Source organism: Rhinatrema bivittatum, unplaced genomic scaffold (assembly GCF_901001135.1).
Source record: "Rhinatrema bivittatum unplaced genomic scaffold, aRhiBiv1.1, whole genome shotgun sequence".
In the NCBI taxonomy this organism is placed as follows: Eukaryota; Metazoa; Chordata; class Amphibia; order Gymnophiona; family Rhinatrematidae; genus Rhinatrema; species Rhinatrema bivittatum.
This window is the reverse complement of record NW_021821452.1, coordinates 18,770-31,625: the sequence shown is the minus strand read 5'-3', so window position 1 is coordinate 31,625 and position 12,856 is coordinate 18,770. Positions and strand designations below refer to the sequence as shown.

The 12,856-nt window shown below is 48.1% G+C and overlaps 1 protein-coding gene across 1 annotated transcript in view; it reads left to right on the top strand.

Moving 5' to 3' along the window:
- Positions 1–3,214: 3,214 nt before the first annotated feature.
- Positions 3,215–12,856, top strand: part of LOC115082670 (FYN-binding protein 1-like) — a gene marked incomplete at its 3' end in the record, with an annotated part of 28,040 nt that continues 18,398 nt past the window's right edge. The window contains exons 1-2 of the mRNA XM_029586865.1: positions 3,215–3,403; positions 10,301–11,027. Of these exons, the coding sequence (XP_029442725.1) occupies positions 3,215–3,403; positions 10,301–11,027 (916 nt within the window). The remainder of the gene's footprint in view (positions 3,404–10,300; positions 11,028–12,856) is intronic.

The window sequence follows — 12,856 nt, the reverse complement described above, 5'->3', positions numbered from 1 at the left end:
ATTTTTTGTTGTTTTGTCTTCGCCAAGGTGGGGGGGGGGGGAGAGAAAGTGGTCCTGCAGGCCCTGTTTTTTATTTTTTCAATTTTACGGGCTACCGGGTTTCTATGGATCCAGGAACCATTCTCTGGAGGCTGCACAAACCCCTAAGGGTACTGAGATAACCTTCCAGGAGTTCAGTCAGGGCAGAAAAATCAACCCCTAGATGCTGTTGTAACAGGAGCAATAAGGAAGCCCCAGATTGTGGGAGTTTAACATACCTTTCACATGTCCGCAGTCAGCGGCGGATTCATGATGTCGGACCTGCCCGGGTATTCGCCACCCAGGCCGGCCCAGGACACGTCATGTGGGTCTGCTGAGCGCGGCTCTGTCACGGCCGCGCATGGCAGACCACGTGACTGGAGCGATCGGCCCACCGAGGGATGCCCGATCCCCCGATAGGCCAATCCGCCCCGTCCACAGTTGCCAGAGACTGAATTTGGACTAGGACTACAACTCCTCTTGTAGCCCAGCATCCTCCGTCAGCTGTGGAGGAGGGAAAATCCCATAAATAATGATTGGTCAAGTAGGAAAAAAATTGAAATATTCATTCTAAGAATATACTTGTGAAGTTGCTCAGTAAGACGGTAACTTTTAAACCGTTGCGTGGGCGCACATTCGCCAGTCAGCGCCCAGGGACCCAGTCATTTTATAAACGTGCACGTATATGCGCACGTCACTAAATAGCCTGACCACATGCACATCTGTGCACCACTTTAAGTGGGCGAGTGCCTGTGCCGGCAAATGTTTGCTTCTACTGTGAAAAGTGGGGGGGATTGTAGAAGGCAAGCCTGCCGATGCCATTTGCCATTTTCCCAGTTTGCTCCCAGTTCACCCAGTTAAAGGGAAAGGACTTCCAAACCCCCCCTAGTTTAATAGCCCCCCTTCTCCCCGTTAGCCCCGACCTTTAAAACCCCTCTGATCTGCCTAGATTTTTTTTTTTTGTTTTACTAATTACACGTTAACCATAGCAGAGGTAAAGTTACGCGGCGGGGGAACCCTGGCACGAGCCAGGGTACGTAAGCATTTATGCGCTAATCTCAAGCTTAAATCCAGGGACGCCCACACCATGCCCAAGCCACGCCCCTTTTTTGAACTTTTCAGTCGTGCGCGCAGCGGCAAGTATTGTGCGTATCTGGATGGCTTTTAAGATCCGCTCGACACGCGCCAGCCCGACATATTCTCGCATCCCCTAATTTAGGCACGGGCTTTTTAAATTCCGCCTGGAAGCCTTTTTCCTTCTGTAGACAGAGGGTAATGGCTGTCCTTCATACAGTTCACCCAGTTTCTCCCTTCAGCTTTCTTAGCACAATTTTTCGTGGCCCGGTATTCTCTCTGCTTCACAGATCTGTAATTCAAACCACTTCTTATTGATACTCATACTGATTGCCTCACTTGCTTAATCTAAGTATCTCATAAAACTGTAATTTCATATTCAATGAGATAACATAAATGCCAAATTATTCAGCGACTCTTTTTTTGCTTCCATAAACAAATTAGAACGGCGATTCTCTGCACACTTTCTTCTTCTCAGCAATCTGGATTCAGTAAACCCCGTCCATGTGGTAAGTTGGAATACCATCATCCAGACGCAATGCTATAAGAAAAACTTGTAAACACACTGTGAAAAACATCATTGAAAAGGTGTTTAGCAATTCTTTACCATGGCAATTCCCCCATACAATTTCAACAGTCTTTTCCTTCACCTTTCTTAACACAAACTACCTCGTGATTTTCATTCTGTGTCACAGATCTGCCATTCAAGCAACACGTCAACGAGAAAAACCTTGTTGCCTCGTTCATTTACATAGTCATGTCCACCACGTATATTATTTTCAGTTTTACAATGGTAAACGAATAACAAAAAACCAATAGGTTAAAATAATTTTCTCATAATGGCATCCATTCAGAAAGAAAACTGGGGAAATAAATGTATAATTTATTCAGCGCTATGATCAATTTTTACTAAAGAATCTCCATGAATTTCCTAACTTTGTCTTTGTTAACAAAACCCTTTGCTTCTCTAGCATGGAAAATTTATAACAGAGAACTGTGAGGAAAATCTAAATCTTTATGCTACAGATCTGTGCAATATGGCATCATCTCTCTATGACTTGTTATAACCTTTGCCGAAAAATCCGGGAAGAGCCAATAATGTGTGATTGCAAAAGGGCCAGTTTGACTTTTGTCCACAAAATTGAACTATGACTTGCCTTAGACTTTCCATGATTGGCACCTTAAGTACCAAGTCGATGGGCCTTTTCGCTTATGTTTTCACTGTTCTCAAGCTTTCCAAGGGCCTCTGGTAACTATTTTTCACAGGAATCACACCAATTCTACCTCTTTCAGGAAGGTCCCACTATATGGATATTACTCCTTCTATGATTCTCCAAATTTTCTATTTTGTTTTCCAGTTTTTGGGTTTTCTTTTGTTAGCTTGAGCATGACCTGTTTGCGAGTGCAGCCTTCTGCTGCCAATGGCGAGGACTCGGAAGTGCATCACCAGCTCATAGGAAAGCATGTGCCCTTAGCCATGGGATGGCTCGAGGCAGAGCACAAAGCCGCACCCCGTGGAGAGGTGTGTGTGCAGGTACGGGCGGAGAACAAGAACAGAGCTAGACGGAACAGAGGCAAGGAACGATGGGACGGAAACAAGACAGGAACACCCCTCTGCTGGACCTCCATGCACCAGCGAGGCTAGCAACGCAATGCTGGTCTCAAGAGTAGCCCTCTGGCCACTCGACAGCTCTTCTAGACCCGCCGCTTGGGAACGCTGAGTGCAGGAGGCCAGACGGAGGTTGAGGACCGGAATAGGCCAAGATAGGAACACTGGGACAGAGACAGGAATGTAGAAGCACGAATACGAGGGCTTGGAGCAAGGAGACTCAGACGAGGAACTTGGAACTTGAAGACTCAGATGAGGAACTTGGAACTTGGAAACTCAGACAAGAGACTTGGAACTTGGAGACTCATCAAGAGACTTGGAGACTCAGACGAAAGACTTGGAACTTGGAGACTCAGGACACGGGTCAGGGAAGAAGCAGTCCCAAGACCCTCCGAGGTTAGGACAGGATATAAAGCTCAGGATTAGAACTCAGAACTTGGAACTTTAAAAGCAAGGAACCTCTGGAGGTGCGGGCTGCTGACAAGGAGAACATCAGGATCAATACATTGGGAAATGTCGGGACAGCAGCATCTGAACATTCAGAACATCTGTACAACCGGGACCTCTGGAGATGACATCAGGTATGTCCCACACAAGCACAAGGACATCAGACATCCAAGTAGCAGGCAGGTGGACACTAACAACATCAAATACATCTGGAACCGAGAAGAAAAGGTGGCTCCAGCAATGGGAGCAATTGAGGCAAGGAAAACACTTACGGACCACGCAGGAGCGGGGCCAGATTAGGAAGGAGTCCAACTGCCCGAGGCACCAATACCCGGAAACAGGAACAGAACGGAATGGCTTTACCCTTGGAATGGACATCTGAAGACTCAAGTTGCAAGGACAACATGGGGAAAGCATCAGGAACAACGGGACATAAGGACCTCTGGCCATCTGGGACATCGGAACATCTGGTACCTGGAACATCAAGGACGAGAGGGCATCTGATGTCCAGAACAACAAGCTGTCAGAACTTCTAGGACATCAGGACTAAGTCACAGACCTCAGGGACAATGAACATGGAACATCTCGGGCATCAGATCCTCGGAGACATCAAAGGAATTCAGAGATCGGAACATGGAACATCGGGTCCTAGGAAACAGCAAGAGAGTTAGGACCTCTGGACCTCTTTTACATGGAACATCTGGAACATCGGGTCCTTGGAGACAGCAAGAGGGTGGACCTCTTGGACATGGAACATCAAAACAAGGACATCAGGAACCAGGAAGACGATGAAGGAGCTCCATTGGAGAACAGGAAGATGACATCGAGACGTGGAGACCAGGAACATGAAAGAACAAAGAAACATCCAAAATCAAATGAAGAAAACACTACAGAACCGGTTCAGGAACCATGGAGGACCATGGCTTCTCAGGAAACGACTCCAGACGGAGGGAGCTCAGGAACAAGGCATCCGAGCTGATGTGAAGGCTCTGATGGACTGAAGCAGGGCCCTTTTATAGGGCTGACCCAGGAAGTAGGCGGAGACTGGAAACCGGTGGGGCCACGTGCTCTTCCTGCCGCTGGCCCTTTAAATAGGTTGAAGAGGCACGCCGGCACCTAGAAGAGGGCCAGAGAGAAGCAGGACCATGGAAGCAGCGTCCCTGCTGCACAGACATAGGAAGGAGCAGGCAGGTGTCGAAGCGGCCTCCAGGCCACAGGGTGGTGTCAGCAGCGGCAGCGGCTTTCCCCGGCTGCTCAGGAATGACTTCGGCGGCGGCAGCAGGGTCCCCAATGGCGGCGCAGCTCGCAAGGCTGGCCTTGGCGTGGCGGCTTCATGCCACCGGAGATGGCGCCTCGGCAGCCTCACAGGGTCATGAGCAATGGCGTCCAAGGGCAGGTCCTGCCACAAAGAAGCCTATGGCGGCATCCAGGCCACAGGGGCAGCGTCAAACCGGGCCGCGGAGGTAAGAGCCTGTCTGCGGGATGGAGTCCGCTGGGCAAGGTCGCAACACGTTCACATTCAGGATCTCCACCTGCTCCTCGTGTCTACAACATCCTCTGTCCCATCGCAATGATTTCAGCATTATTCATCTCTGTTTTTCATTAAGTTTGTCAATTGACAATTGGAGTGTTTGCAGTTTATCATTTACAGCCCTTGGGACTGTTTTTTGGAGTACACAGAGTAGATTTTCAGAAATTTCCTCAATAATAAGAACATAAGAATCCTGTTTCCAACAGTGGCCAAACCATTAGGTTCTGACATCGTTTTGTCTTCCTGCACGTTCAGCTTTTCGCTAATCATTCTTTTTGGTTTATATGACGTGTCATAGTTTCTCTGAATAAGAGTTGTCCACAGAAGATCATCACTGCCATACGCAAAATTCAAATTGCCCGTAAATTTACGATAATTCCACTGGCTGACACAGAGCCACGGCAGAGGCATCACTGGAAGAATTGGTGTGGATGTGTAAATGTGTACAGGTAGTTTTGGTGGGATAATTTTAAAAGGGAACTGGTGGTGTCCTTATGCACATATTTACCAGCTAATGTATGTGGGATGTTACCCTCTTAGCTACATTCCTTCACTTGGGTGACACTTTGTCAATCAGTTAATATGAACACATCTTGCAAGATCTAAAGCTTTCTTCACACTAATTGGCATTCAAAGGTTAGGCTTAATTCCCAACAAAACCAACACGTTTCCAAAGGACTGTCTGGTTTAGTTATGTCGAATTCTAGATAGAATCCTCTCTCCAGACATTTGTATTTTAGAGTATAGAACAAAATATATAGAAAGGAATCTCTATTTTGACCACAGAAGGAGTTCCCTTTCATACTCTTTCGTACTTTATTATATATTATCCGTTTATTAATTCGATATGTTCCATGTAAACCGCCTCCCCGGCGATAGTTATTTCTGTTAAATGTGAACCGGAGTGATATGTATTGTATACAGGAACTTCCGGTATATAAAAACCAAAAATAAATAAAAATAAATACTCATTCAACCGATTTATAAAACCTCTGAGGCCCATATTCAGAAGCATTTAGCTGGCTAACGCAGACATTGTCCAGCTACATTCTAAGTGAAGGGGCTGGAATTTAGCTGGATAAGTTAGGAGCATTCCAGGGGCGTAACTGGGAGCAGTTGAGTTAGCCGGCTGTTAACTAGCTAACTGCGATATTCAGAGTTAGCCGGATGCTCAGCCAGCTAAGTCTGGTCGCGGGGATTCAAACTATGAGTCGTAAATCAGTCAGGTTTTCAGGCTATCCCTAATGAATATGCATGAGTTATAAGGCAATGCATGCAAAAATCTCTCTTATGCATATTCCTCAAGAATAGCCTGAAAACCCGACTGGTTTGCCGCCCTCCAGAACTGCAGGTTTATACCCCTGAAATAGAGCGCAGACTGTTGGATTCTGCAGTACAGAACTTGCCCTTTTGGATCCGGAGCCCTATTTGCGCGGGTGCTAGCAGTCGTCTCCGTATAATGAGGATGTGAGAAGAGAGAGAATACTTCTGAAGTCACCGTTTCAATTTTACTGGGCTGTCTCACTTTTTCTTTTTACTTTTGTAATGTCTAAATTTACTTTTATCGTGTCTAAATGAAAGAGCTAGGAAGGAAAACAATGGTCGGTCAAAAAGAACAAGTAAATTAATTTAAAAAAAATTCTGTTTTCAAAAAACATTGTTGCTGGTGTCTCAATGGTTCTTAATATTGGAAGAGAAAGGATGCTCTACTGAGTGGGAAAGCAGCAGGCAACGACCCAGGGAAAGCAGAGTTCGAATCCCACCGCCACTCCTTTATGGCAGAACGATGAGTCGCGGGGAAAAAGGGCTGGGGTGGGCGATAGTGGGCAGCCGGCCGCATCGTGGTGGTGCGGTTCCCCCCCCCCCCCCCGCTGCGGTGCGGCCGCACCGTACGCTATTGCCCCCCACGGTGCCACGAGGAAAAGGCGTCGCTATTTCCCCCCGGTGCCGCCGGCGATAACGTGAAACTCCGCCCAAACCCCGCCCACACTCCTCCCCTTCCCCTAATTTAAATAATGCCGCTGCGATTCCGGCACATTGCAGAATAATGAACGATCCTGTTAGATGGTCCAGGGAGACGGCCATTTTACAACACATCTCGCTTGTCGTAGAATAGCCTGGCCGTGCGCACGCGCGTACGCCGAACCTAAAGTGGGTGCGCGTCTCTGCGCGCAAATCCCGCATCTGCCGCATAAACCAGGGGATTTTGAAAGGGGCACGTGCCGATGCCATTGCCAGCTTTTCCAGCTGGTCCCCAGTTTGCCCAGTTAAGAGCGAGGTCCTCCAAACCCCCTCTAGTTCAACAGCCCTTCCTTCCTCCCAGTTCTCCCCATCCCTTAAAACCTCACAGATCTGCCTAGTTTTCTTTATTTTCATAACTTACTAGTCATCCGTGGCGGAAGTAACATTCCATGGCATGGGGGCCACGTTGCACGCCGGGGCGCACAGGTATTTACGCACACATCTCTGGCTCAAGCCCCTTTCTGAAAGCTTTCGAGCTGTGCGCGCTGCGGGACACACCCGCGGATCCTGGCGGCTTTTAATATCTGCTCGGCACGTGCAGGCCCAACTTATTCCTGCATCCCCTAATTCAAATCCGCCTCTTAGATGGTGAGCCCTTTGGCGATACCCCAATAGTTCCTGAATGTAATCCACTCTGAAGTGCCAAAAAAAAAAAAAAAAAAAGACATGAATTTACGTGTATTATCATTTATACAAAAAAAAAAAAGTGCACAAAATAATTGTGCCCATGCCCAAAACCCTCAAACGTTATAACCATCAACTTGAAAAAGAGACTTCTGTGCTAATGACACATTCTCAGTTCACAAGGTAGTTTGCGTCAGGAGGGCCTCCTCGGGCTGCTACTTTGCGAGCAATCTAATTCTGAAACCGGATTTATTATTTGCTTTTATATACCGGCGTTCACCCAAGGGGATCAGGTCGGTTTACGTAAAATCTAGGGAGATAGTGTGATGACAGGTCACACTACCTTTACATTGAGACATCGTAAAATTACAAGTGAGGCCCTGTAACGCTTAAACTATAACCTTGCAAAACAAAGTGATTATTTTTTTTATCTTAACAATATAACCGCTGACGTTTAAGTTGACTGTTGAGCGTTCTCATTGTGGGACATGTGCGGGGTTAAGGTTCTGCTTGGGGATGACAAGGGGGTTAGCTGTTGGCTGGGGGGGCTTTTTGGAAAAGCCATGTTTTCAGTGATTTCTTGATTTCAACATCACCGTCAGTTTTTACAATTGTTTTAAATACTGAGATTGACAGACCAGTGGGTTGGGTTTTTTTCTTATTTACTTGGCCTGCATGGCTATTGCTATAATTCGCCTTTCTTTATCTGTGCTGTAAATTTTCACAGCTGCCATTGCAAGGTTGCATGAAAGCTGTTTTGCTTTATTGCTGGATATTGTTTAATGTGGCTTTCCTCTTCTTTTTCTTCCTCTTTTAGTCTCTACTGAGTTACTGGCTTTGGAGAAGAGGCCGGGCACGTGGGAAAGGCTGGGTGGGGGAAACGAGAAGTGGCCATTAAAAAACAAAAAAAACCAAAATACAAACCAGAAAGGATCTCTTTTTCCTCCCTGAGAGAGAGGATGTAACATTTGCCGGCTCCCCCTGCTTCTGGATTACAGAAAAATCCTAAGGGGACCCAGCAGGAAGTACATGGGAGGCAGGGAGATACCCAGGCTACTTACGGTTTGCAGGACCCAAAGGAACAGCAAAGGTTTAAATTAAAGCAGAACCTGGAAAGGGAAGTCAGTCTATGTACAGATGTAAACCTGGCATTTCAGATTGGTGTTTTTCTTACTTGCACCTTGTATCCGCCAGCCTGCATGCCCTGCTTTCAAAGGGAAACGCCCCGCAGAGATTTCCTTTGGGAATTAACCTGCAACGTGCGCGGGGACAAAAATACCCGCAGACTTTGCGCCTGACATTGTGTGGGTCGGGTCCACATAGGGAAGAGTGGGGGGGAAATGACATCCCCATGCGTTATTTAGCTCCCTTATTACCTTCCTGTCCATGGCAACACCCCTTCCCTCCACAGTAACGGAAGGGCAATTCTCACAGTCCTGTATTACATGGGGTGAAACACAAAACCTTTTTGGAAAAAATCGTCCTGCCCGCTTTATGGTCTTGCCCTTTTCAGGCCTGGATTTATCAATAGGCTCACTAGCCCCGGGCCTAGGTGGGAAACTCCTGGGGCTGGGGGAGAGCTTCGCGCCAGCTAAGAGTTGCTGCCTCCCAGCTCTGCTGACTCTCACTCAGCGCCTCCTACTTCAGCACAGGAGGCAAAGGCCCTGCTCTGAGCCATATCAGCTGCTTCAGCCCCTCCCCTCCCAGGGCAGAGAACAAAAGGGGAGAGGGGTGAGGCCAGTGAGAGCCTTACCCCAGGGAAGAGGGGGGAGTGAGGTCAGAGCACACAGCAGGGAGCAACCAAAAGCAGCTTGTCTAGGATGGAGTGAGGGACTGAGGGGGCCATAGCACAACAGGGCGAAGGGCAGGAAAAAATACGAAATCTGTCACTGGCCTTTGTGTTACAAAAGCATAGGGAGGAGGACAAATTTAGCAAGAAAAACAGAACTTTTTTCTTCCATCCAGGATAAGTACTTGGGAATTAAAGTTAACATTGCAACCTAGAAGGATAGATGGAATGAAGATTGTATTTCCAACAAGCCGATCCTCTCTGGTGGCTCCCTAGTAGAAGTCTACAGGAAGGCAGGAAGATATTGTCATTATTCTCCTCACTTCAAGAAACTTTATTGGCAGGGTAATTTTCTACGTGTGTAGTTCCTTTACAGAGCAGACTTTCCAGCTGTTACAACTAGCTGGGATTTCTCCATCACTCTGACTCTCTGGAAAGGTGTCAAAAAAGCAAACAGAATGTTGGGAATTATTAGGAAGGGAATGGTGAATAAAACGGAAAATGTCATAATGCCTCTGTATCGTTCCATGGTGAGACCGCACCTTGAATACTGTGTACAATTCTGGTCGCCGCATCTCAAGAAAGATATAATTGTGATGGAGAAGGTACAGAGAAGGGCTACCAAAATGATAAGAGGAATGGAACAGCTCTCTTATGAGGAAAGACTAAAGAGGTTAGGACTTTTCAGCTTGGAGAAGAGACGACTGAGGGGGGATATGATAGAGATGTTTAAAATCATGAGAGGTCTAGAACGGGTAGATGTGAATCAGTTATTTACTCTTTCGGATAATAGAAAGACTAGGGGGCACTCCTTGAAGTTAGCATGTGGCACATTTAAAACTAATCAGAGAAAGTTCTTTTTCACTCAGTGCACAATTAAACTCTGGCATTTGTTGCCAGAGGATGTGGTTAGTGCAGTTAGTATAGCTGTGTTTAAAAAAGAATTGGATAAGTTCTTGGAGGAGAAGTCCATTACCTGCTATTAATTAAGTTGACTTAGAAAATAGCCACTGCTAATACTAGCAATGGTAACATGGAATAGACTTAGTTTTTGGGTACTTGCCAGGTTCTTATGGCCTGGATTGGCCACTGTTGGAAACAGGATGCTGGGCTTGATGGACCCAGCGTGGCATATTCTTATGTTCTTATTTGTTGTAATTATGTAATTCTCTGTGTTCATTTGCAGGAAGAGAAGGAGAATTTTAAAAATTTAAGGGCAAGGTTCCATGTGAGCCAGCAAGACTCAGAAGGAAGTAGAGGTTGTAAACCTCCATCCCCAGGAGGCCAGTCGGTGTTTTCGGCAGCCATGAAGCAAAGACACGGCTTTGTCGCCAACCAGCTGGTGAAGAAGGACGGCTCTGTGAGCGTCTTGCCGACCAAACCACAAGTGCCCAAGAGGATGGATCTGGCGCATGGTCCTCTTTCATCGCCGGCTCCTCAAGCTCGAGTGCAGGATCATCTCAACTCCAAGATCCAAGGAGAAGTGGCTAAGTGTGAGACCAGGGGGTCAACGTCCTCGTCAGACACCAGCCCATGCTCCACCCTTCAGAAACCTGGAGCAAGGAAGGTCTTCCCTGACGGGAGGAGTAAAACTGGCACCTTCGTTTCCGATGTTCCCCAGAGGAGTAAGGCTGCTGAGATCCAACAGAGCCTGATGGAGAAGTTTGCACAAAGTCAAGGGACCACTAGAGCAGCTGCGACAGTCCCTGCCAAAGTGCCATCACTTGCTGTGCCGCAGAAGAGTGCATCGGAAAGCAGTTTAAATATTCCTAAGAGGAAACCCTTACCCAGTGAAAAAGTACTGGGGCCCCGGCCAGAGAAACCTCGTCGTCCCCCTTCAGTAAATCTAGATAAGTTCAGGAAGTCACCCGTCGCTAAAACAGAAAGGTCTTGTGCAAATGGAAACAATTCAGGTTTGTATTAATCGCCCTAGAAAGGAATGACTGCAAGTGGCCCAGGACTGGATCACGAGCCAGCTCTGATATGGGCACTATAGTTTATTATATTACCTTGTGGACTTTGCATTCTCATTCCAGACAGCCTCAGCCCTTCCATGTGATAGAGACATTTGAATACCTCAGTGTATAAATGCCCAAGGAAGAATGCTCTAGCACAAGAATCTCCAAGGGGGTAGACTTAGGAGCAACATCAGAAAATATTTCTTGGGATAAGCATAGAGGAATCCTAGTTGTGGAAAAGTGTGTGTGTGTGTGTGTGAATGCATATGTGGTGGCGGTGGGTTGGGGGTGGGGAGCACGTGTGTGTGTGTGTCTGTCTGTGAATGTACGTGTGGTGGCGGTGGGTTGGGGGTGGGGAGCACGTGTGTGTGTGTGTCTGTCTGTGAATGTACGTGTGGTGGCGGTGGATTGGGAGTGGGGAGCACGTGTGTGTGTGTGTGTGTGTGTCTGTCTGTGAATGTACGTGTGGTGGCGGTGGATTGGGGGCGGGGAGCACGTGTGTGTGTCTGTGTGTGTGTCTATGAATGTATGTGTAGTATCGGTGGGTTGGGGGCGGGAAGCATGTGTGTGTGTGTGTGTTTGTCTGTGAATGTATGTGTGGTATCGGTGGGTTGGCGGCCCTTGCTCAGAACACATTCTCACTCTGGATAGTCACAAAGCCCAACCTGCCGGCCGCCAAAACCCAAGGACTCAACCTGCGGGAGAGGTGGCTGGTGTAGGCGAAGCTCCAGCTGGTCCTGCCTATGGACTTCTTCGCCGGCTGCTGGTGTGGGCTTAGCGAGCTCACTCACTAGGTGGTGCCAACCACATCACAGTCACAGGGTCGACAGTGTCACGAGTGGCTTCTGCTCATCACGCCAGCTTCTCTTCTTTTCATCCTGTGGCAGACACTGCATGGAGCTGGCTTATCCCTTTCCTCTCCCACTCCCTCTCCTCCACTGGCAGGAAGAGTGGGTGGTGCTTAACTGCACAGTTCAACTTCCTGCCTTCCTGAGGTATTACCACGAGACTAACTCAACAGGCAGGAAATTGATGATCTATGCTATTAAACATTGCCCATGAAGGGAGCAGGCGAGAAGGGCGACGGAGGAGGGGGGTGAGCAGTGCTGACCTGTGCTAGTGGTCCTTTCCCTGTCTGCAGCAGTTGGCGCTGAGGTAGGCAGGAGGGAAGCAGCGGCAGAGTCGCTATAATGTGGAGATGGTCCCGGCATGTGAAAAGCAGAGGTCCCTTCGGAGCAGCCATGCTATGCTCTCCCCTCCCTGCTCCTGACTCCCTTCCCTTTGATTATCCTTCAGGATCTGTAACCAGGCCCTAGCTGCTCCTCCCGCTGCCTAGCCCAGGTCTATTTTCTTACCCTCACTCACTGCCTGTACTGCTGCTTGAACTGGGCAGGCATTAGATGGGGGGGGGAAGAAAAGAGGTGCAGAAACAGCTGGGAACTGGTTAGAGGTCCCGCAGGGCCCAGGAACTAAGGGGGAGAGATGCGGAACAAGAAGAGGAGCGTGGGAGGATGGGGGGAGGAGGGAGAGAGGCAAGGACTCATGGATTGGGGTCAAAAGGTGCTAGTTCTGTGGGTAATTGTTATTGAGTTTAGCACCCCCCAAAATATTTTGGAAGTTGGCTTCTAGGAGTGGAGATTTCGTGGGGAGTGGAGACTCAGAGATTATTGGGTGGAGAAGAAGGGGACTGGGCTTTGGGTGGGAGCAGGGGCAGGGTTGAGAAGAATGGGGATTTGGTAGAGTCGGGGGCAAGAGGGCCGGGATTTCAACATTGGGAATGGAGG